This window comes from Oncorhynchus mykiss, chromosome 25, assembly GCF_057628025.1.
Source record: "Oncorhynchus mykiss isolate SJ-2025 chromosome 25, ASM5762802v1, whole genome shotgun sequence".
In the NCBI taxonomy this organism is placed as follows: Eukaryota; Metazoa; Chordata; class Actinopteri; order Salmoniformes; family Salmonidae; genus Oncorhynchus; species Oncorhynchus mykiss.
This window is the reverse complement of record NC_143046.1, coordinates 66,720,001-66,745,380: the sequence shown is the minus strand read 5'-3', so window position 1 is coordinate 66,745,380 and position 25,380 is coordinate 66,720,001. Positions and strand designations below refer to the sequence as shown.

Below are 25,380 nucleotides of genomic sequence, written 5' to 3'. Positions count from 1 at the left end.
AAATTAGTAAAACCAAAAGCTTACCTTGACTTGGAAGAGTTCCAGTGATGTGTTGGATAGTCATAGCCAGCTAGCTAACATAGCATCCCTCTGTTTGAGCGGGGTGTTTGAGTAGGCTAAACTAGCTAGCTGCATTTGCTAGCTATGAAAGTGAAAAAAAGGATGAAATCACTCTCTCTCTCTCTCTCTCTGTCTTGCTTCTCCTTAATTTTGGAAGAAATTAATTTGTTCAAAACTGTTCAACTATTGTCTTTCTCTCTCTTTGAGTCAACTTCTCAACACATTTTATGCACTGCAGTGCTAGCTAGCTGTAGCTTAAGCTTTCAGTACCAGATTCATTCTCTGATCCTTTTGATTGGGTGGACAACATGTCAGTTCATGCTGGAAGAGCTATGATAGGTTGGAGGACGTCCTCCGGAAGTTGTCATAATTACTGTTTAAGTCTATGAAAGGGGGTGAGAACCATGAGCCTCCTAGGTTTTGTATTGAAGTCAATGTACCCAGAGGAGGGAACCTAGCTGTCCATCTATGCAGCTTGTCTTGCTGACAGACAGACAGATTGGTGAAAGAGAGGCTGACGCTCACTGTTTTTACAGTCTACATCCTCCTGCCGTAAACCATGGGGTGCTTTCCCTCCTCTTCCTCACATGCTGCATAGCCATTTAGTACAGTGAGATATTTCCATGTTGAAATACACAAAGTACTACAACACTCTCTGTAGCTTGTTTTCTCTGAACACTCGAAATCAGAATTGATTAATCTATTAGCAGCTTAATTATAGATATGGTTGAAAGGCATTAATGAATGGTCCTTGATTGGGGTGGAGGATGTCAGGTTTGTTAGTAAGCTCTGAGGGTTGAGGTTTCAGGGTTGAAGGGGTAAGTGAGGACAAGCAGCTAGGGATTTCAGGGGCTGCTGAAGGAGGTACTGGGGACACCCTTAAACCCATTTGACACACTTCCTCTCACATCCTCTCTCCCCACTATATTGTAAATCACTGCAACAACAGTGAAAAAGAAAAGGAATGTGTGACTTAATGTAATGTGCACCTATAACCTGTTAGGAGGATTGAGACAACATATCCTTCACCCCTCCCTGGTCTGGCCTGGCTCCCCCTGACCTGTCTGCTTTTATAAACAGCTGTTCTGGTGCCGGGCTCCATGCAGTGACCCCAGGGTCAGCCAGATCCCAGAGGTGCCTGGGGGGGCAGCTCAGCTCAGCTCTGCTCCCGGGCAGGTTCTGTTCATGGAAAACAATTTCCAGTGTTTGTTTTCTCTTTCCTCTCTGTTTGTTCGGGCAGAGTTGGTCCTTGTTTTTCTTTACTGACGATGTTATGGGGACACTTTCACACATATGCTCCCACAGGAAAGCTCGTATTACACAACATTTTTTCTTAAAAATGAAAACCAGGATAGACACCAAGCATTTCATAGTGTTTCTTTTTATGTTTCAGCATCTACACTTGATGAGTGTCCTAAATCTTTTTGAAACAATCTGCAGATGGCTCTATTTTTTGCCCTAGTGGTTGTGATAACATAGACAGTGAGTACAGTACATTATGGAGAAAAAAACAGTAAGGCAGACTGGGAAATTTCAAGAAAGGATGTTGTGCCATCTCAGAATTAAGCTGACAGACAACACACACACACACAAACCTCAGCCGGTTGGTGTAAAACTCTGCTCGTTGAATTGCACAGTGTGACAGATGATATGAGACTAGGCTAATGAGGCACACTGTAATTGTGCAAGTGTGCGTCTCTATCGGCTGAAGTGTTGAAACGGGTAATCCCCTCTACGTGCAGGTTCAGCACCAGCCATCACACCAGCCATCTCTCCTCCAGTCCAGATCCATCAGGCTGGGGAGCTGCCAGGAGGCATTGGTGGATGTGATTGGGGCATCCAGGGAACTGTACAATGGCTTTATGATGCTATATGTCCTGTGATGGACAGCTGTCTCACTCCCTGTCCTCTCCTCTCCTCTCCTCTCCTCTCCTCTCCTCTCCTCTCCTCTCCTCTCCTCTCCTCTCCTCTCCTCTCCTCTCCTCTCCTGTCCTGTCCTGTCCTCTCCTCTCCTCTCCTCTCCTCTCCTCTCCTCTCCTCTCCTCTCCTCCAGTACTAATGTTCCAGGATGTGTGGGGCCGTAGTTTCTGCCGGACTATAGAGAAGCTGGTGGAGGTGGTCCAAGAGTACCCTGGGGAGGTGGAGCACATCTACAGCCCCTCCTGTGTGCCCCTGGTGCGCTGCGCTGGTTGCTGTGGCGATGAGAACCTGGAGTGTCATCCTACTCGGACCTCAAATGTCACCATGCAGGTAATAGGACACATCCCTTCTGAGGATGGATGCCATGTTGTGAGGTCGTCAGTGTATTTGATATTTGTATGCCAAGGCAAGGAAAAATGCTTTTTTCTACTTTTTCCCCTGCAACTTGTTCAACGTGTTCATTCTCAGCTGTTGAAAATCAAGCCAGCGGAGCAGGGTCAAGAATACGTTGAGATGACTTTTGTGGAGCACCAGACATGTGAATGTAGGTAAGAGAAAAAAAGACTTCCTGTTTTGGTAGTATGTGTTTGGTCACTGTAAACCAGCTGCATTGTAATATGATATTATGTAAAATGATATGACTGATGTTTATATAATTAATCAGTGGTGTTAATATTTAATTCCTAGAATCAGGAAGGCTGTGGTGAAAAGTGAAAGGTGAGCATGTCAATTGCCATAATGTACATTGTAAAGTTAGAGAGTGGGACAGAAATGTTGCTGTCTCTATAATACTTGATAGTTGAGCTCATATAGCTGATAATTTCTGCAGAAGGAGACAGAGAGGGAGAGGAAAGAAAAGAAAGGAGAGACAGAGAGTGAAAGATTGTGACAGGTGAGTAATGACGTCTGGAAAATTGAGCAAAACATTTGTCCATCATCATACATTACATCTTTCTATGTGAAGTAAAAATGCCCCACATATTAATGTATCATCTATCTCGTTTGTGTCCAAGGTGTCAGCCACCTCGCAGATAACTGCAGTAGCAGCCCTACACCTGTTGCAACCGGCATCTCTATTTATTCCCTGCCCAGCGCTAACAGTATCAAGAGTCTTCAAAACAAACACATCAATACTGTGTGTCTCCATGCACCTAGAGACTTAAGCAGCTGGGTTGTTATGGTGACAGGCCCTCTTGCTGTAGGGGAGTGTTTCCAACTTAGGTTCCACAGGAAGCACATGTTGCTTGGTGAAAAAAATACCTTGGTGACAACTGACCTGAGAGACATTTTTGTGAAGCAGTGCAATTGAAGACCAAACATTTAAAGGTTTTAAAGTTAAAATCATGATGGATGTTTTGCATAATTACATGATTATTATTGTTTAGTGTTGTTTATTTTATTGCTGTGGTTGTTTTAGCTGCTTATCCCATTTAACATGAATAGGCCTATTTATTAATAAATGTTCCATTCATGAACTTTCTATGTTGTTTCATTAAATCTTTAGGACTAACCGACTAACCAAATACTTGGGGTCCTCTCATGGCAAGCAGGTTCATTGGTAGACTAGCAACTCCTTTCCCAAAGGAATAAGTTATATTTAACTTTTTGTGTTGTGATATTAAACATTGTACTGTCATACATGGACTATGGACTAGTACAGTCAGTGAGTTTTCAGCCTTATGTGGAGTCTGGGCGTACTAAGTGCTCAGGAGCCCCTGCAGCAGCAACAGGACTATACTAGTAGAATATCACCCTCCAGTGGTTACAAATGGCATTTTCAGAGTAATTTTTTAAAAAGAGATTTGTTTAGGATGAGGTATAGAATTATATTATTGATATAATAGGTACAGTTATGTCCATCATAATTTTTTCATAGGACAAGGTGTTGGTGTACTTTTATTTAATTAAATATAAATATCATAAAATAACCACAAAATCAATATACATGTAGGCTATGCAATATACTGTAACATACACATTGTATTTTTCATCTTAATGTTTAAAAAAAAATCAGACAACAAGTCACTGCCCATGTAACATAATAGTCAATAACTCCAAAGCAAGTTGACCTACAAGTAGACCTTACAAGTAGACCTACACTGCAAGTAGACCTACACTGCAAGTAGACCTATACCCCAGTATCAATTTAAGGAGCTGCGTTAGAAAGAGCTGAGTTAAACCAACTTAAGCTATGAACAATCATGGAACTTGAACTGACTGGTTGCTGTGAAATGGCTAATTGGACCATATAAACTCTGTTAACATTTTAACTTGGTGATCAAGACCCTCAGACTAGGTGTGTTCCTTGTTTCTCTATTTCATTTATAGGCCTATAACCCTAGCCCTTAATGAATCACTAACCATCTGAATTCTTTAGCAATACAAGACCATCGCTTACTGAGAGGTCGACACGTCTGGTTAGCAGATATCACTGAATTTGTTCAGGAAATGTGTCATTCTACTGCTTATTAGGGCTGCTACTGCTGTCATTTCTGTTTCATGACTTACGGCGTTATTGTGTTTTTTTCCAGACTACGTTGTGTTTCTGATTCTTTCACAGCTGAACCAAATATTAAAATGAGTTGCTGCTCTTAGAGTTTCAATGTTCTCTATTCCCCTCTGTCATACACTCACCTCAAGTCATTTTACAATCTACACACTAATCGAGTACACTATCACATTGCCCTCCACCTGTGGTGGGTCTGTTTTTAACATGACTTTCATATTGGCATTTTTGTGTATTATCTGTTGAATAAAGCAGTGGGTTGATGTACAGAACCATGAATTACATTTCACGCTTAAGAGTAGAGAATTGTTTTATCATTTGTGCTTGTTGTGTATTTATTAGACAGTGTCCTTTAATATGACTAAGAACAAATTTGTTCTGGAGAAGTGTATGCCTATTTTATCTAAAAAATAAAATAGAATCTGTGATGTTGTAATCAAATATGATAAAGGATATGCCCAAATATCTGAGTGAGTATTATATATTGTAAATAGATATAGATATATTATATCTGTGAAGAGTGTGCAACAGTTAATAAAGAAATATATCATTGTCTTATGTGGCTCAAATATACTTTTGTGAGAAACCATTTGTTGAGAGGGTGGTGTGTGTACGTGCGTGTGAGTGAGAAAGATATATGTTGATCACAGTTCAATCTGTTTTGGATTATACCTAACAGTATACAGGATAATAATGGCACAGACAGTTACATATTATATTACACATCGCACATATGATGTTAATGTTGGTTCTGATCAAGCCATATCACGTGGGTCACGTTTGCTAAATACATCGCTCTGGTCGCAATGCCAATGTTGTACACCAATAGGAACGCTTGAAAAAAATAGAGGGAGTGACGTCTCCACAGTTTCCTTAGCAACGCCTGCTGCCCAGTTATACGGCAAAGGCTAGTGTTGAAATCCGTTTTAAATTGAAAAGTTTTGGTCTTTCATCGAAGCGAAAGCAATGCGAACTATTTTAGTTTAATAGTTGTGAATGTGAACACGTCTACGTTGTCGAATTTTCAAGAGGACTCAACACTTAAAGTAGGTACAAAACGATATATTTGATTTTGTGATCTCGTGATTGCATTGTTGGCAGTGCTCCGCCACTTTCAAAGTCCGATGTAGCCTACACAGCACCGTGTTTTGACTGAGCAGAGCCGGACAACAACAATCTCGGTTCAACCAGTCCAGACATGGCGGGCGAAGGGGCGCAGCGTAAACGACAAGCTAGCAAACACAGCTGGCTAATGCAGTTAGCTGTGTAGCTAACTTTAGAGATTGATATCCACCTCATTTTCGAACGCTTTTAAAAAACGGAAGCCAAACGGGGAGACTATGGATACAACTTCCCCCTGCGCTCGCGCTCTTCATGTGCGTGCCACTAGAAATCCCCGAATTAGCTGTGTCTGTTAGCAGAGGGACAAACTATTTTTATAGACGGACAGCTATTCCGAGAGAGCTCTACAACACCATGGCTGTAGTAAATTCTAAAGGGACTTCAGGTTACGAAAAAAAAGTACGGGAACTGTACAAATATCTGAACACTATGAGGTGGATATGAACACATACTACTCAATTACATGCTCGCTTACACATACGGACTTACACATACACTTGATCTCGCTCTCTTCTCTCACTCATGTCTTTCTCACTATTTTTTCTCCCTCTATTGTCGAGAACTGTTCTATAATTCAATATGTTTGTTTGTCTATGTATTTGTCTACATGTTTATATGTTTACAACAAGCAAAGAGAAGATATCAGAATAGGGGCATTGGGGAATAATAACATATTGTACGGGATACATATGTACTAGGGATGCGCGATATATTGGTGAACATATCAGAATCGGCCGATATTAGCTAAAAATGCCAACATGGGTATCAGCCGATTTCTAGTTGTTAAACTAGACCGATGTTAGAAATCAATGTCAAAGCTACTATGTATATCTTATATAAAGTAGGTACATGACATAATAACGCCACATTCCTAACCTAGCCCACACAATGTCTGCTGTGTGGATCGAGCAGTCAACATTTTGAGGAGTCATTTGAAAGAGTAAGAACATTTCAGCGAGACAACTCAAAGGCAAAATCCATTAAAGCCAAGATAATGGAATTCATTGCCCTTGACAATCAACCTTTCTCTGTCGTTGGGGATGTTGGCTTTCGTCACCGGTACACACTACCAAGTGTGCTATTGTTCAGATGTTGCCCTACCAGAGTTGCACAGTAATAGCGTCACTGCTGTTATCTTCACGACATACTATGGAACGCCGTTTGGGTCTTTGCGTGTCAAAAAAAGATAGTGTCACTGTCAAAGCTGTACAAAAAAACAAACACAGACCACGAACAATGTTTTTACAATACTGTGTTCATAATAAAGCATAATTTGTTCAATCGCAACTACTAGGGCAGCTAGTGTTAGCTTGGTACCTAGCTAGCACCAATACAACCAGCCTGAAAATAATAACCAGTAGGAACTGCAGTCATTTTCACTATTCTTAGCAATGATTAGGAATCCTTGTAAGTAAGTATTAACTTGTTGTTCGCCTATTAAAATTGAACTTCAGTTCATGAAAGTAAATAGCTAACCAGCTAATTAACCCTGTTGCCCAAAGATAGCTTCATCTGGCTAGGGAGGCTCAACTGAATGGGGTTATGAAGCTAGCCATAATAAGGATTACGCACAATAGTGGAATTTGCAGTTTGCCTTCAAAATAAAAGTATGCCATTGACAGTGATGCAAATGAATACATAGTAGAATTATGCTGTACTTTTATTTTGAAGGATAACCGCAAAGTCCACTATTGTGGCTTATCCTTATTGTGGCTAGCTTCACATAGATGGGTCCGAGCACCATTAATCAAATAAGAACTCTCTTATAAATTAGGGTTATTTTAGATGACGACACCTTGGCTAGCTAACTATATAGCTCCTGAAACAGATTCTCTTGTGTTATTTGACACCTGAAATAGTGTTATTTGACATGTCAAATGAACAACGAAAAAGCACAGCAGGTAAATGAAAGAAATAGGTTTGATTATGTTTTACTGGTAATGGAGACATATGTAAATGCCAACAAAATAACTTTTTGGTGTGTGTGTGTCCTTTATTTAACTAGGAAGTCAGTTAAGAACAAAGTTTTATTTACAATGATGGCCCGGACGGTGCTGGGCCAATTGTGCGTCGCCCTATGGGACTCCCAATCACGTCCGGATGTGATACAGCCAGGATTCGAACCAGGGACATTAGTGACGCAACTTGTACTGGGATGCAGTGCCTTAGACTGCTGTGTCCTTGAGTGTGTGTGTTAACTATTTAACTGTACTAGAATGCTTAAAAGGCCGCTTGAATTTTAAATATCGGTTATCGGTGTCATGTTTTTTGGTAAGGAAAATATTGGATATCGGTATTGGCCAAAAATGTCATATCGGTTCATCACTAATTTGTACTGTAATGAAGCCGTCTCTATAGTAATGCAAGGTCTCTTTCTCGATCATGTGAAACGTCAATTGCTATGGAAATGCTGGGATGTGTTTTTCAATGATGTTAAAGGTAATTATGATGCAACTATGATGGTGATACGATATGGATTACAATTATCATCCTGAATATTTAGGTTGCACTACATTTTACACACATAGACACTCAACCATGCAAATTGGCAGGGATATTAATTATTTGGACATCACACATTATAGTTTTACTCTTATACAGACATCATACACGCTCTCACTAAATCACGTCCAATATCATACACATCAATCTACTCAGATTTACTACATACATAATATCTTGTCTCAATTTCCTAACATCTGTGGCATTGGCTCACAGGAAAACAGGCAAGGGAATAAAAACAAATATTGCTAGAACCTATTTCTTGAATTCTAAATATCAGACATTTGAAAGCTCTAATTTTGACTGTCATAATACCTCTTATGACAGTAACTTTACAAGCACTAATTATGGTCAAATTAGACTGAGAAAAGTATCTAGTTATGCTAAGGGATGATAAGTATAGCTAGTTATAATTGTAACGGTTTAGCAGATTATAAAAAAAGATGTGTCTTTACGTGGCTAAAAGTTATAGGAAACTCACTCTACAGCCTTAGATGAAGTTGTGTGGAAAAAGGAATAGGGTGGTGAAATAATTTTCTGTCATGGACAAAGGAACTTGAAAGGTGTGATTTGATATTAATTAACAAAAATTTCGATCTGAATGTGCAATTTAGAGGTCGACCAATTATGATTTTTCAACGCCGATACCGATTTTATTGGAGGACCAAAAAAAGCCGACACCGATTAATCAGCCGATTTGTTTTTAATTATATATATGTGTGTAATAATGACAATTACAACAATACTCAATGAACACTTTTATTTTCACTTGACATAATAGATAAATAAAATCTATTTAGTCTCAAATAAATAATGAAACATGTTCAATTTGGTTTAAATAATGCAAAAACAGTGTTGGAGAAGAAAGTAAAAGTGCAGTATGTGCCATGTAAAAAAAGCTAACGTTTAAGTTCCATGCTCAGAACATGAGAGCATATGAAAGCTGGTGGTTCCTTTTAACATGAGTCTTCAATATTCTCAGTTAAGAAGTTTCAGGTTGTAGTTATAGGAATTATGATGCGTTGACTATTTCGCTCTATACCATTTTTATGTATTTCATATACCTTTGACTATTGGATGTTCTTATAGGCACCTTAGTATTGCCAAATTAATCTTGGGAGTTGATAGGCTTGAAGTCATAAACAGTGCTGTGCCTAAAGCATTGCTAAGAGCTGCTGGCAAACGCAGTAAAGTGCTTTTTGAATGAATGCTTACAAGCCTGCTGCTGCCTACCACTGCTCAGTCAGACTGCTCTATCAAATATCAAATCATATACTTAATTATAATATAATAAACACACAGAAATACAAGCCTTTGGTCATTAATATGGTCAAATCCGTAAACTGTCATTTAGAAAAAAAAAAGTTGTACATCTTCACACAGCTTGCAACGAGCCAGGCGGCCCAAACTCCTGCATATACTTTGACTCTGCTTGCACTGGGTGCAAGAGAGGTGACACAATTTCCCGAGTTAATATCGCCTGTTAACATTAATTTATTTGAACTAAATATGCAGGTTTCAAAAAATATACTTCTGTGTATTGATTTCAAGAAAGGCATTGATTTTTATGGTTATGTACATTTGTACAACAATTGTGCTTTTTTTGTGAATGCGCTTTTGTTAAATCATCACCCGTTTGGGGAAGTTGAAGAAGGCGGTTATTCTATGACAAATGAACAGGAAACCCTTTGATTATATGCAATGCAGGACAAGCTAGTTAACCAAGTAATATCATCAACCATGTGTAGTTAACTAGTAATTATGTGAAGATTGATTGTTTTTTATAAGATAAGTTTAATGCTAGCTATCAACTTACCTTGCTAGCTAGCAACTTACCTCCTTGCAGCCACAGGGTCCCTTTGATGCTAAACCGTGTAACAGGTGGTCAGCCTGCCATACAGTCTCCTCGTGGATTGCAATGTTATCGGCCATAATCGGCATCCAAAAAAGCCGATTGTTATGAAAACTTGAAATCGGCCCTAATTAATAGGCCATGCCGATTTAATCGGTCAACCTCTAGTACAAAGAGTCAGGAATGATTTGCATGGTAGGTGGATCTTTTTGAATATGAAAGTGAACGAAAAAGAGATTTGGCTCATTAATCTATACGGTCCAAATCAGGATGATCCATACTTCTTCGAAAATATTTATACCAATTTATTGAACTTACAGGCAACAAATAACAGTCTTGAAGGAGTTACCACAAATTCTGAGCACTTGTTGGCTGTTTTTCCTTCACTCTGCGGTCCAACTCATCCCAAACCATCTCAATTGGGTTGAGGTCGGGTGATTGTGGAGGCCAGGTCATCTGATGCAGCACTCCATCACTCTTACACAGCCTGGAGGTGTGTTTTGGGTCATTGTCCTGTTGAAAAACAAATGATAGTCCCACCAAGCGCAAAGCAGATGGGATGTTGTATCGCTGCAGAATGTTGTGGTAGCCATGCTGGTTAAGTGTGCCTTGATCTCTAAATAAATCACAGACGGCGTCACCAGCCAAGCACTCCCACACCATCACACCTCCTCCATGCTTCAAGGTGGGAACCACACATGCAAAGATCATCCATTCACCTACTCTGCGTCTCAAAGACATGGCGGTTGGAACCAAATATCTAAAATTTGGACTCATCAGATCAAAGAACAGATTTCCACCGGTCTAATGTCCATTGCTCATGTTTCTTGGCCTAAGCAAGTCTCTTCTTCTTATTGATGGCCTTTTAGTAGTGATTTCTTTGCAGCAATTCAACCATGAAGGCCTGATTCACGAAGTCTCCTCTGAACAGTTGATGTTGAGATGTGTCTATTACTTGAACTGTGAACCGTTTATTTTGGCTGCAATCTGAGGCTGGTAATTCTAACTCCTTATGATATAGGGGACGCTTGCGTCCCACTTGGCCAAAAGCCAGGGAAAATGCAGCGCGGCAAATTCAAATAAAATGATATAAAAATCAAACTTTCATTAAATCACACATGTAATATACTAAATTAAAGCTACACTCGTTGTGAATCCAGCCAACATGTCAGATTTTTAAAAGGCTTTTCGGCGAAAGCATAAGAAGCTATTATCTGATGATAGCACAACAGTAAACAAAGAGGGTATATTTCAACCCTGCAGGCGCTACACAAAACGTAGAAATAAAATATAAAACATGCCTTACCTTTGACAAGCTTCTTTTGTTGGCACTCCAATATGTCCCATAAACATCACAATTGGTCCTTTTGTTCGATTAATTCCGTCCATATATATCCAAAATGTCCATTTATTTGGCGCGTTTGATCCAGAAAAAAACAGCTTCCAAACGTCACTACAAAATATCTCAAAAGTTGCCTGTAAACTTTGCCAAAACATTTCAAACCTTTGTAATACAACTTTAGCTATTTTTAAACGTTAATAATCGATCAAATTGAAGATGGGTCTATCTGTTCAATACAGGAAGACAACAAACCAAGCTACTTTTCAAGTCTTACGCAACTCTCAAATAGTGTTACGCAGTTCCTAGATGGCCGTACTTCTTCATTGCACAAAGGAATAACCTCAACCAAATTCCAGACTGGTGGCATCCAGTGAAAGCGGTAGGAACTGAAAACAAGTTCCTAAGAAATATAGTTTCCCAATGAGAACTCATTGAACAGACAAAGACCTCAAAAAACGGTTAGTCCTCAGGGTTTTGCCTGCTACATAAGTTCTGTTATACTCACAGACATGATTCAAACATTTTTAGAAACTTCAGAGTGTTTTCTATCCAAATTTACTACTAATATGCATATCTTATATTCTTGGCATGATTAGCAGGAAGTTGAAATTGGGCATGCTATTTATCCAAAGGTGAAAATGCTGCCCCTTTTACCTTATGAAGCTAACTAACTTATCCTCTGCAGCAGAGGTAACTCTGGGTCTTCCTTTCCTGTGGCGGTCCTCATGAAAGCCAGTTTCATCACAGCGCTTGATGGTTTTTGCGACTGCACTTGAAGAAATTTGCAAAGTTCTTGACATTTTCTGCATGGAGTTACCGTCATGTCTTAAAGTAATGATGGACTGTCATGAAACATTTACGAACATTTGAACATCTTGGCCATGTTCTGTTATAATCTCCACCCAGCACAGCCAGAAGAGGACTGGCCACCCCTCATAGCCTAGTTCCTCTCTAGGTTTCTTCCTAGGTTTTGGCCTTTCTAGGGAGTTTTTCCTATCCACCGTGCTTCTACACCTGCATTGCTTGCTGTTTGGGGTTTTAGGCTGGGTTTCAGAACAGCACTTTGAGATATCAGCTGATGTAAGAAGGGCTATATAAATACATTTGATTTAATTTGATGCTTATTTGATCTGTTCTTGCCATAATATGGACTTGGTCTTTTACCAAATAGTATATTCTGTTTACCATTCCTACCTTGTCACAACACAACTGATTGGCAAACACATTAAGAAGGAAAGAAATTCCACAAATTAACTTTTAACAAAGCACACCTGTTAATCGAAATTCATTCCAGGTGACTATCTCATGAAGCTGGTTGAGAGAATACCGAGAGTGTGCAAAGCTGTCATCAAGGCAAAGGGTGGCTACTTTGAAGAATCTCAAATATATAAAATATATTTTGATTTGATTAACACTTTTTTGGTTACTACATGATTCCATATGTGTTTATTTCATAGTTTAGATGTCTTCACTATTATTTTACAATGTAGAACATTTTAAAAATAAAGATACCCTGGAATGAGTTGGTGTGTGGTACTTGTGGTATATATATATATATATATATATATATATATATATATATATATATATATATACCACATTTATATATCTCTATCCACATTTAATATATATATCTCTATCCACATTTAATATATATATATCTCTATCCACATTTAATATATATATATATATATATATATATATATATATATACTGCTCAAAAAAATAAAGGGAACACTAAAATAACACATCCTAGATCTGAGTGAATGAAATATTCTTATTAAATACTTTTTTCTTTACATAGTTGAATGTGCTGACAACAAAATCACACAAAAACTATCAATGGAAATCAAATGTATCAACCCATGGAGGTCTGGATTTGGAGTCACACTCAAAATTAAAGTGGAAAACCACACTACAGGTTGATCCAACTTTGATGTAATGTCCTTAAAACAAGTCAAAATGAGGCTCAGTAGTGTGTGTGGCCTCCACGTGCCTGTATAACCTCCCTACAACGCCTGGGCATGCTCCTGCTGAGGTGGCGGATGGTCTCCTGAGGGATCTCCACCCAGACCTGGACTAAAGCATCTGCCAACTCCTGGACAGTCTGTGGTGCAACGTGGCATTGGTGGATGGAGCGAGACATGATGTCCCAGATGTGCTAAATTGGATTCAGGTCTGGGGAACGGACGGGCCAGTCCATAGCATCAATGCCTTCCTCTTGCAGGAACTGCTGACACACTCCAGCCACATGAGGTCTAGCATTGTCTTGCATTAGGAGGAACCCAGGACCAACCGCACCAGCATATGGTCTCACAAGGGGTCTGAGGATCTCATCTTGGTACCTAATGGCAGTCAGGCTACCTCTGGCGAGCACATGGAGAAGAAAAGAAAAGAAAAAGAAATGCCACCCCACACTATGACTGACCCACCGCCAAACCGGTCATGCTGGAGGATGTTGCAGGCAGCAGAACGTTCTCCACGGCGTCTCCAGACTCTGTCACGTCTGTCACATGTGCTCAATGTGAACCTGCTTTCATCTGTGAAGAGCACAGGGCGCCAGTGGCGAATTTGCCAATCTTGGTGTTCTCTGGCAAATGCCAAACGTCCTGCACGGTGTTGGGCTGTAAGCACAACCCCCACCTGTGGACGTCGGGCCCTCATACCAACCTCATGGAGTCTGTTTCTGACCGTTTGAGCAGACACATGCACATTTGTGGCCTGCTGGAGGTCATTTTGCAAGGCTCTGGCAGTGCTCCTCCTGCTCCTCCTTGCACAAAGGCGGAGGTAGCGGTTCTGCTGCTGGGTTGTTGGCCTCCTCCACGTCTCCTGATGTACTGGCCTGTCTCCTGGTAGCGCCTCCATGCTCTGGACACTACGCTGACAGACACAGCAAACCTTCTTGCCACAGCTCGCATTGATGTGCCATCCTGGATGAGCTGCACTACCTGAGCTACTTGTGTGGGTTGTAGACTCCGTCTCATGCTACCACTAGAGTGAAAGCACCGCCAGCATTCAAAAGTGACCAAAACATCAGCCAGGAAGCATAGGAACTGAGAAGTGGTTTGTGGTCACCACCTGCAGAACCACTCCTTTATTGGGGGTGTCTTGCTAATTGCCTATAATTTCCACCTGTTGTCTATTCCATTTGCACAACAGCATGTGAAATTTATTGTCAATCAGTGTTGCTTCCTAAGTGGACAGTTTGATTTCACAGAAATAGACTTAGAGTTACATTGTGTTGTTTAAGTGTTCCCTTTTATTTTTTTGAGCAGTGTATATATATATTTATATTGCTAAACAGGTAGGGCTCAAAACAGGTTTGGCTCTGCCGGGTCGACCCTGCTGATGATGTGCCTGGACCTTGTCGGCTAGTTTGCTTAGAAAAAAAACATAACTGCCCCAAATGGTTGCCCAATCAGGCAGGCTTGATGCAGTTCTTTCGAGGTGAATATGCATTCAAAAGGCAGGCTTTTGCGTGGTTATACAAATGACAGGCTATTCACTGCAGTTTACAGCCTAGACTAGAGTTGTGTACTAACTTAGTGAAGTTCTTCATTACTTTGTGTTGTTGTAGCCTAGGTATGATACATGTCTTGTCCCTAGAACAATAGGTTAGCTTTTCTAGCTAGGTGTGCACCAGTGTACTAGGAGGGAGCGCACTCAGCCCAACCTCGGGAGCGCATGTAGTGTAGAGGCAACCTATGATTTCGTTATCTGATTTAACTTTTTTTTATTTCGCTGTGTAAATGGACTGGATATATTCACTGTGATATTAAGCCTAATGTTGAACTATGAATTATGGGCAAATATGCATTCGCATCTTAGGCTATAGCCTACATCTCGAGCCTGTCTGTCATCATTCTTCTGTTGCGCAATTACGCACCTGGCCTCTCCACTGCCATGGCTATTCCTCTTAAATCTTGTGGCTTCTCAGGAAAATACAGTCTACAAAAACTTATTTCGACTGATTTTCTTTAGCCTACTAAGAGCCTATTGGAGGAGAGATGCACGCTTGCTCTTCTTGCTGAATGTAAAATAGGCTACAGCATTAAGAATGCGCGGAGAGTTGGATAAGTCCATATTTTCTTATAGTAGCAGGCCTATCTTCACCAGGCTACATCCTGACAAAATACACTATGAGTAGCCTGCTAATGTACCTTTCTGGACCTTCTAAACTGTTGAGAATAGACCCAAACTGATCCAAATGGTTGCATAACAAAGGCTTAGGCTGTAGGACTATGCAGTTATTTAGGCATTAAATAAAATAGAACGTTTGAACGGTTATTCAAATTTGTCTAAATCGCTGCAGTTTACAGCCTTTTAGACAATAATTTTGTACTCACTTGATAACAATACATTCCTCATTGCATTGTTTTTTTTAGCCCAGGTATAATATTTTTCTTGTCTAAAAATGTAGGCCTATCAATAGTGAAGCTTTGCGTTCACAGGAAAAACATTTTTAAATTCTAGGCCTAATAGCCTATTCAGGGAAAGAAGCAGGCTTGCTCTTGCTAATTGCTCAATGTAAAACAGGCCTACAGCATAGAAAATGCATGTCGGGGTTAAGTTTTAGGAGAGAAAGTGCATTGGTGTGATCATTTTTAGCCTGTTATGATAACATTGTTGTACTGATGCGTTGCAAATAGTTGCACAGGACATACAGAGAGATGAGCTCAGTGAAAAAGAAGACCAAAAGGAATTGACAACCATTAGAAACATGGAAATAGGGCCTCCTGAGTGGCGCAGTGGTCTAAGGCATTGCATCGCCGTGCTAGAGGGTGTCACTACAGATCCATGTTCGATCCCGGGCTGTGTCGCAACCCGCCGCGACTGGGAGACCCATGAGACGGTGCACAATTCGTCCGGGTTAGGGGAGGGTTTGGTTGGCTGGGATGTCCTTGTCCCATCGCGCTCTAGCAACTCCTTGTGGCGGCCGGACGCATGCACGCATGCACGCTGACTTCAGGGCTCCAGCTGTACTGTGTTTCCTCCAACACATTGGTACGGCTGGCTTCCGGGTTAAGCGAGCAGTGTGTCAAGAAGCAGTGCGGCTTGTCGGGTCGTGTTTCGGAGGACGGATGGCTCTCAACCTTTGCCTCTCCCCAGTTCGTACAAAATTGGGGAGAAAAAGGGATAATAAGTACAAAACAAGAATAATGGAAACATTGAAATCACTTACAAACCACTTGAGCAATGAGACAATGACATGTTGTATAAGACGTGCAGGCTAAACTGCATTTGTTGTTGAATTGATCAATTTAAATACGAGTTAGGCCTAATATTATTTTTCATTAGGACTACATGTACATGGAAGTATTACTTGCAGTTGTCACTATGACAATGATCACACCCTGAAAGCACTGAATGGGCTGAACCAGTATATGCGTTAGAGACCTCATGAATGGTCTGTTTTGCCACTTTATTAATAGGCAGCATGCAGTTGCATGCCTTGATCAGTTGATTGACAGGTGTAGGACTGTAAAACAAACATTCCTCTAGTGTGGATGCCCACCTTTGTTTTTATAGTTAATAGCCTATAGTTTATCATTATAGTTGAATTAAATTAATATGAAATTACACTTGTGTACTTTACTTTTATACTCTATAAATGTACTCTTTTAAATCACCGGCGTGCTGCAGTAGAGCGGAAGTCTAAAGCATCACTTCCGTTGTTTGGCTTTGCCCATAGCAACGTTTGAAAATGAGGTGGATCGCTAGTAAGCTGTTATTGGCTTGCTCTCTTGACAGTACGCAAGCGTGATTATTGTGGCTAACTGTTTGTTGTTTGTTACTGTCTGCTAACGTTAGCTAGATTGCTTGCCTAGTGAATTTTACTCCATATGCGGCTAGGTTGAAACTGTTGTTAAATGTTTCATGTGATGTGTAGCCTTACTACACTGTGATTATTGGCTCTAACTATAACTTTTTTTTATTTCTATGATTAGGACGATTCAACCCCATTGTAGATGGTTTGGTTTGAGAGGTCCAAGGAAGAGCAAAGATGAGCAAACCACAGAGCCACAGGAGGCCCTCATCCACTATGATGTACCACCTGAGAGCATCTAAGCCAGAGTCTGAGAGGGACTCCGGTTTCTCAGGTGTTACAAACACACAAATGTACACCCTGCCTCTCTATCAACTCTAATCCAGGAATCTAGGCCATCACCATTTCCTCAGCGAAATTGTTGTTTTGAGCACCAGGAGTGGTGACCTATTTTTTTTTTTTTGTTGCTGTGGGTTCACTCAGCTATGACTAGGTCAGGGCATGATTCCCATGGAATCTTTACTGTGGCTGTGGAGTTATTACCTCAAGCTGTTATCTCTCTGTTACCCTTGCAAATATTTCCAAAATTGCTCTTCAAGATCTTGGCACAAAAAGAAAACAAAGGCGGTGGTGTTTCTATTAATGTTTTGTTTTGTTTTGTTTTTTTCTCCTTTCCAGATGCCAGCTCTGGGTACCAGAATGTGATGGACCAAACTGACTCGGAGGACATGGTGAGGTCCCCAGGTCCCCAGGTGGCTGTAGCCGGAGGATCCTTCCCTGGCCTCTCCCCCATGATCATCATGAACAACATAGTCCTGAATCTGGTACTGTAGACTAAACTGAGCCTTGTTTGTGACCTATGTGCTATTATTCTCTGCTCAGCTTGTAGTTCAGTTGTACTGTGGTTGGGTTTATTAGCTTCAATGTTCCAGGGCTCTACAGTGACCTTTTTTTTTACAAGGAGCACGTGTCCTCCTAAGTGGAAAAAAATGTAGCACAATGAAAAATATTTTAGTTACTAAAGCGGCAATCCGCATTTGAAACAATAACAAACCATTTTCCCCACCAGTGTTTTGGTAAAAGGTTGAGGAACGGGGCTGGAGGAATGTAACCACCCTCAAAATCATAGAAAGAGCTATGGATGCAAGGACTGACCATACATGATATCAACATTATAGTTTTAACCATTTAACCACACAAGATACTTTTACTTTGTTTACAAACATTGGAAAACATGTTTTATATTTTGGCTTCTAATGGGGTAAGACGGTTGAACTTAGCTAATGGGGCATAAATAAGTTATGCTCTTCAAGAATCAATGGGTTTATATCATTAATATATGTCCAAAAATTGATGTAATAAGTGCAGATTGGTGCTTTAATTATAAGACTTGCCAGAAATTACAACATAGTGTTAGGAGCACCAGAAAATGTGATTTTTTTTAAGATTGAGATAATATCCTACATTTGGCCTATATCTCCTGAAGAAGCTCTCCCATGTCTTTTCTGTCTGTGCCACGACATGTTTGCATACTACTGAGGCTGAGGGACAGCGAAGAAATCATTACAACAATTATTACCTTGGTGATTCTTTTTTTATCTAGGGGCACTGGTGCTCCCAGATAAAAAAATTCCAGCACAGCAAAATATTTAGGAGCAAATGCCCTTAAATGGTATCACTGTAGAGCCCTACATTGCTTTAACACAGGTAACAATTACAGTACTGTATTCTTCTTTGTCAATTACCATCTTTTTGTATGATCTAATGAGTGAGATGGTATTATGATGCCCCCAGCCAAGCCCAATGTCTCCAGTAGTAAAGCCCTGGGGCTTCCCTTCCTCCCTGGAGATTCTCCCCCAGTCCCAGGTGATCCTCCTCCATCCCATGGTCCCCAACGGCAGCAACAACATCAGTAACAACATCTCTCCAAAGCGTTCCTCAGACAAGCACCGGGACTCAAAGAATAACTACCTGCCCATACTGAAATCTTATCCCAAAATCGCCCCTCACCCTGGGGAGAGCTCCTCCAGGAGGCAGGGGGCCTCTTCGGCTGAGAGAGGAAGTTCAACGCCTGGGTATCACGGGAGGCGTAACCGGTGGTATCGTCACCATGGTGACAAACTGTACAGCTCCCATAGCCCCCAGCCAAGGCCTCTGACACCCCTCCAAACAGTGGCCACCATAGAGGTTGTGGACAAACAAACACAGCTGGCCAGCTCTCAGAAGCTGCCAATACCTCAGTTCCTAGGCATGCCTCACTCCCTGGGCACTGAGGCCACTGCTGTGGTCTCCAATAAATGTGCACCTGTGTCAGAGGCAAGCAGTTGCCAGGGCGACAACGACCGCTGCCAAGATGGCCTGTCCACAGACAACAACAAAGGTAAACGCTTCAGCAACACCTACAACATCCTCAGCAACTCTGGCCTGCTGGGCATAACGCTACGCATCAAGGAGCTGATCAGGCAGAACCGGCGCACCCAGGGCCATTTGAAGCAGCTGCAGGAGCAGACAGATCTGTTTGTGGAGGCCCTGGGCAGTGGTGACCCCCTGGTCTGGACAAGGCTCCAGCTGACCCTGCAGGTAGACACAGACCCTGCCAGGGCTGAGGAGGGGCAGTGTCAGGCCATGGATCCACAGGTTATCCTGGCATAAGACACTAGCAGAAGGAGGTGCATGGATCATAAGCACACCTGCTGTAAACCAGTACAAATGGAGAAACGTGCTTAACCCTTGAACCCTTGCCTATAATCAGTGTTCGGTTTAAATAGCAAGTACTGCTTGCAATAGGGCTATGGCTTCTAGATTAATACATCTATCAATACATGCAGGGAATAGGTATGGATAAAATAATACAATGAATTAATCCGTACCTGGCCAGAACAGTAACTGCTTTATTATGGGAGAAACATCACTTTATGACAACGATAATCATTTTTGGGACCAAATTGTAAAGAGGATTTAAGTACACCAAACATTAGAGTTTTGTGTACATTTAAAACTTTAACCAATAAGGGGAGATTAGGAACAGCTCTAAGAATATTTCATAGTTGATAGTTGAGAATATTTTAGCTAGCCTAGCAATATGTCCTCTTCAGTATTTGTCAGTACTAGACTAGCACAGCGCTCAACTGTATATTACTGATTGTGATTCTTTAGAGGGCTGTACATAAAGCTTTTGTATTATGATGTCTTTTTTTAGGTATGTACATCTAGTGAAATATGGCCTTGTCCTTGATGTTGCTATTTCTTTTAAACCTGCCTTTGAATTAGGACAACATCAATAACTGAATAGAGTACAGTTAAACACCATAGTTACAATGCATATTTTATTAATTAAAGACCAAAAAATGAATGCCTGTTAAATGCAGAAAATTATAGCTACTGAAGTGACGGCACCCATTCTTATGTATGTTATTGAAATACTGTCTTGCATTATACACTGAACAAAAATATAAACGCAACATGTAAAGTGTTGGTCCCATGTTTCATGAGCTGAAATAAAAGTTCTCAGAAAGGTTCCATACGCAAAAAAGCTTCTTTCTGTCAAAAACAAAGATAACAGCCCTGTTAATGAACATTTCTCCTTTGCCAAGATAATCCATCCACCTGACAGGTGTGGCATATCAAGAATCTGATTAAATAGCATGATCATTACACAGGTGCAACATGTGCTGGGGACAATAAGGCCACTCTAAAATGTGCAGTTGCCACAGATGTCTCAAGTCTTTTGAGGGAGTGTGCAATTGGCATGCAGACTGCAAGAATGTCTACCTGAGCTTTTGCCATAGAATGTAATGTTAATTTCTCTACCATAAGCCACCTCCAACATTGTTTTATAGAATCTGGCAGTACATCAAATCGGCCTCACAATGCAGACGACGTGTATGGTGTTGTGTGGGCAAGCGCTTTGCTGACGTCAACGTTGTGATCAGAGTGCCCCATGGTGGCGGTTGGCTTATGGTATGGGCAGGCATAAGCTGTGGACAACAAACCCAATTGCATTTTATCGAAGGCAATTTGAATGCACAGAGATACGTGACGAGTTCCCGAGGTCCAATGTCGTGCCATTTATCCTCCGCCATCACCTCATGTTTCAGCATGATAATGCACGGCCCCATTTCACAAGCATCTGTCAACAATTCCTGGAAGCTGAAAATGTCCCAGTTCTTCCATGGCCTGCATTCTCACCAGACATGTCACCCATTGAGCATGTTTGGTATGCTCTGGATCAACGTGTTTGACAACGTGTTCCAGTTCCTGCCAATATCCAGCAACTTTGCACAGCCATTGAAGAGGAGTGGGACAACATTCCACAGGCCACAATCAAGAGCCTGATCAACTCTATGCGAAGGTGTGTCGCCATGCATGAGGCAAATGGTGGTCACACCAGATACTGACTGGTTTTCTGATCCACGCCCCTACCATTTTTTTAAAGGTATCTGACCAACAGATGCATATCTGTTTTCCCAGTCATGTGAAATCCATAGATTAGGGCCTAAATAATTAATTTAAATTGACTGATTTCCTTATATGAACTGTAACTATTTACAGTTCATATCATTTACGTTGTTGCGTTATTTTTGTTCAGTATAGGTTGTACTACATATTACATCATAATATTTAATTCAATATTTGAGTTGAGGAAAAACCCCAGTGGTTGCAGGCTAATAAAACATTTCTTAATGATAATGTTTTTTATTCAGATCGGAGGAGTCAGATGGCTGATGAAAAGTAGCATTGTGTTGATTGTTATCTCTCTCTAACACGAACTAGTCCTTCACATGCTGTATTGTACATAACACAGAAAGAACTGTTGAAAATGTTTTATATTTGAAGTTATTACTAGTCAGCTCATTTGTAATTTACTAGAATCCCACTCTTTGTGCTAAAGTGTCTTCAGCTGAAGCAGTTCTTGTTTTAAAGGACTTTACTGGAACGTTCATGTAGGGGGAAGTGGTAAAAATAGCTTGGAAGTGATCATATTTATATATTTAAATGCTATTAGGAATGAATACTTATTCAAAGATTTTGTATTTTAAATGTGTTTCCTAAACGCAAGTTACATCATTTCATTTGAGTTTTTCTTTGTGTTTTGGCCAATTATTTGATTGTGCCTATAAAATGCTCTTTGTTCTTCAACTTTAACAAGAGAAAGTACTGCCAAATGTCAGTCATACATGTGTATGTCCCGGGACTGACAAAATACTGAAATGTAGGCCTAATGATCTTCTGGTTTTGTCCAGTGTGATTAGAATATTAGTTACAGTAGGTGCTCAGTATTTTCTTGACTGTACATCTATTTACTAGAATGTCGCATTTGGTAATAGACTTACAACTGTTGTAGGTACTGATAATTCATTTATAAATGTTACAATGGCTCTCAAAGGTTTAGGTAAGCTAGCCTTCTCAAACTATTGGCTCTCTAGTAATACAGTAACTAGCTTTGTGTTGTGTGTTCTTAGTGATTTGGAGGTATTGATATGTTTTTAAAATTGGTATGGCAAAATACTGCGATCATCAGTACAAAGTAAAGTACAGGAAAATTCTAGCTTTGGAGAATAGCACAAAGACCGTTTTAACCATCATTTACTGAAGTGCACTTTTTTGTACTTTTTTTAAAGAAATATTGTTTGCATTGACATGGTTGCTTAATAAACAGTGGTTTTGAAATGATTTTACACTCTGTTGTTGGTGTTTTTGAGCGCACTCCATCTGAGCCAGAAACCACTGCCATATTGAACTGTTTTATTGGTAATATAACAGGAATAGACTAAATAGTTCTACAAAGCAGTTTGTTTTTCCATAAGATAATTTATTTGCTCCAGATGGAATCTAATACCAGAATAAATACCAAAATATTCATTACAGTTAAAGATGGGCTGTAAAATGTTATACAGAGCCTTCAGAAAGTATTCACACCCCTTGACTTTTTCCATATTTTGTTGTTACATTTGACATTTCTACAATTGAGATTGTTTTGTCACAGGCCTACACACAATACCACATAATGTCAAAGTGGAATTCTAGATTTGAAAATGAAAAGCTGAAATGTCTTGAGTCAAGTATTCAACCCCTTTGTTCTGGCAAGCCTAAATAAGTTCAGAAGTGAACATTTGCTTAAGTCACTATACTGTAAGTTGCATGGAATCACTCTGTGTGCAATAATAGTGTTTAACATACCTCATCTCTGTACTCGTACAATTATTTGTAAAGTCCCTCAGTCGAGCAGTGCATTTTAAACCGATTCAACCAGAAAGACCAGGAAGGTTTTCAAATGCCTCTCAAAGAAGGGCACCTATTGGTAGATGTTTTTTTTTGTTTTTTTAAGCAGACATTGAATATCTCTTTGAGCATAGTGAAGTTATTACACTTTGGATTGTGTATCAATATATCCAGCCATTACAAATATACAATGGCTGTGCGTGTGGAGAAAACAGAGGCTGGATCAACAACATTGTAGTTACTCCACAATACTACACTAAGAGTGAAAAGAACATGCATCGTGTTTACAACAAGGCACTAAAGTAATACTGCAAAAAAGGCTGCAAAAATTATTTTTTTTGTCCTGAATATAAACTTATGTTTGGGGCAAATACAACACATTACTGAGTACCACTGTCCATATCTTCAAGCATAGTGGTGGGTGCATCATGTTATGTGTATGCTTGTAAGGACTGGGGAGTTCTTCAGGATAAAAAAGAAACTGAATGGTGCTAAGCACAGGTAAAATCCTAGAGGGAACCTGGTTTAGTCCGCTTTCCACTAGACACTGGGAGACGAATTCACTTTTCAGCAGGACAATAACCTAAAATCAATAGTTCGTTTTTACTTAAATTGGCTTCAAAAATCTATGGCAAGACTTCAATGATTTTCTAGCAATGATCAACAAACAATTTGACAGAATTTAGAAAATAATAATGGGCAAATATTGTACAATCTAGGTATACAAAGCTCTTAGAGACTTACCCAGAAAGACTTGCAGCTGTAATCGTGGCAAAGGTGATTGATTATAACATGTATTGACTCAGGGGTGTGAATACTTCTGTATTTCATTTTCAATAAATTTGCCAAATTTTCTAAAAACACGTTTTTACTTTGTTATCATGGGGTATGTAGATGGGTGAGAAAACAAATCAATTTAATCCATTTTAAATGCAGGCTGTATGAATACTTTCTGAAGGCACGATCTCTTGCTCAACAAATTTGGAACAAGTGTACAGTCTTATTGTAGGATCCCACCATGAACAAATCCAAACTATGGTTCATCATCTTTGGGGTCATTTGTAGGTACAGGCCATACGACAACAATGGACATAATAGTTTGAACATAAAGATCAGCAACCTCAATTCTTACCCTGTTTTCCTCTGCTGTAGATTTCTGTTTCTCCTTGTAAAGCACTGTCTGAATGTGTATCTACAAACTGCTAGCACATTTCTCCTATTTTCAGAGAAAACTTATCAACAACAAAAAGTATTTAAATTGGTGTTCTAGTTCAAATGTTGTTATGCAATAGAATGTTCCATACTCCTGATACCACTGTAAGCCTGGCAAATTGTGCTATACAGCCATTTTAGTGAGTTTTCCCTCCAGTGGAAGTACATATTGTTAGCGACAGTAGCCCTTGGTGAAAGTTAAAACTGGGAAATCTACAAAAGAAAATCACTTTGTTGATGACAATAACAACATCTTTCCCCCATTATGTGTAGGTCCCAACATCTGGCCCAATACAGTCATTTATGCTACTGTGTTTTTCTGAATGTCTAAATGTTTGGAGTATCATACCTGTGCATACCAGCTAAAGACTCTAAATCCTTATTTTAAATGTTCTATCACAGCATTTTGTGTTAAATGCTATCTAGCAACATATTGCCACAAAATCCGCACAGGAAAGGTAAGCATGCACTTACAGTTATTTAAGTGTAGCCACTACATGAATTATAATTGATATCATGTAGTCCAAAATAACTACACACAGTGCATTCGGAAAGTATTCAGACACCTTCACTTTTTCCACATTTTGTTATGTTACAGCCTTATTCTAAAATGGATTAAAACAATTATTTTCCTCAATCTACAGACAAGATCCCATGATGACAAAGCGAAAACAGGTTATTAGAAAATTTTGCAAACGTACTAAAAATAAAAAACAGATCTTATTTGCATAAGTATTCAGACTCTTTGCTATGAGACTCGAAATTGAGCTCAGGTACATCCTGTTTCCATTGATCATCTTGAGATGTTTCTACAACTTGTTGGAGTCCACCTGTGGTAAATTCAATTGATTGGACATCATTTGGAAAGGCACACA

At 40.0% G+C, this 25,380-nt stretch overlaps 2 protein-coding genes across 5 annotated transcripts in view; both read left to right on the top strand.

The window, feature by feature from the left end:
• Nucleotides 1-5,040, top strand: part of pgfb (placental growth factor b) — a 30,033-nt gene extending 24,993 nt beyond the window's left edge. Inside the window, exons 3-7 of one of the 2 annotated variants that reach the window (XR_016491978.1) lie at nucleotides 2,114-2,310; nucleotides 2,449-2,524; nucleotides 2,668-2,697; nucleotides 2,810-2,872; nucleotides 2,994-3,462. Coding sequence is in view for 1 of the 2 variants with exons in the window: in XM_021584900.3 (XP_021440575.1) it covers nucleotides 2,114-2,310; nucleotides 2,449-2,528; nucleotides 2,668-2,697; nucleotides 2,810-2,872; nucleotides 2,994-3,015 (392 nt within the window). In the remaining variant the exon portion in view is untranslated. Of the gene's footprint in view, nucleotides 1-2,113; nucleotides 2,311-2,448; nucleotides 2,529-2,667; nucleotides 2,698-2,809; nucleotides 2,873-2,993 lie in introns of both variants that reach the window. The other variant, XM_021584900.3, reaches the window with a different exon arrangement.
• A 283-nt stretch (nucleotides 5,041-5,323) lies between these two features.
• Nucleotides 5,324-22,744, top strand: cipca (CLOCK interacting pacemaker a). Of its 3 annotated transcripts, none has more exons than XM_021584879.3 (4): nucleotides 5,324-5,532; nucleotides 17,253-17,405; nucleotides 17,750-17,895; nucleotides 18,866-22,744. In XM_021584879.3, the coding sequence occupies exons 2-4, from the start codon at nucleotides 17,309-17,311 to the stop codon at nucleotides 19,721-19,723; spliced, it is 1,101 nt and encodes a 366-aa protein (XP_021440554.1). In that variant the 5' UTR covers nucleotides 5,324-5,532; nucleotides 17,253-17,308; the 3' UTR covers nucleotides 19,724-22,744. The 3 variants fall into 3 exon arrangements, with proteins under 3 accessions (XP_021440554.1, XP_090075386.1, XP_021440553.1); XM_090219260.1 differs by having other exon boundaries at nucleotides 5,336-5,532; nucleotides 17,253-17,564; XM_021584878.3 differs by lacking the exons at nucleotides 5,324-5,532; nucleotides 17,253-17,405 and having other exon boundaries at nucleotides 17,420-17,895.
• The last annotated feature ends 2,636 nt before the right edge of the window (nucleotides 22,745-25,380 follow it).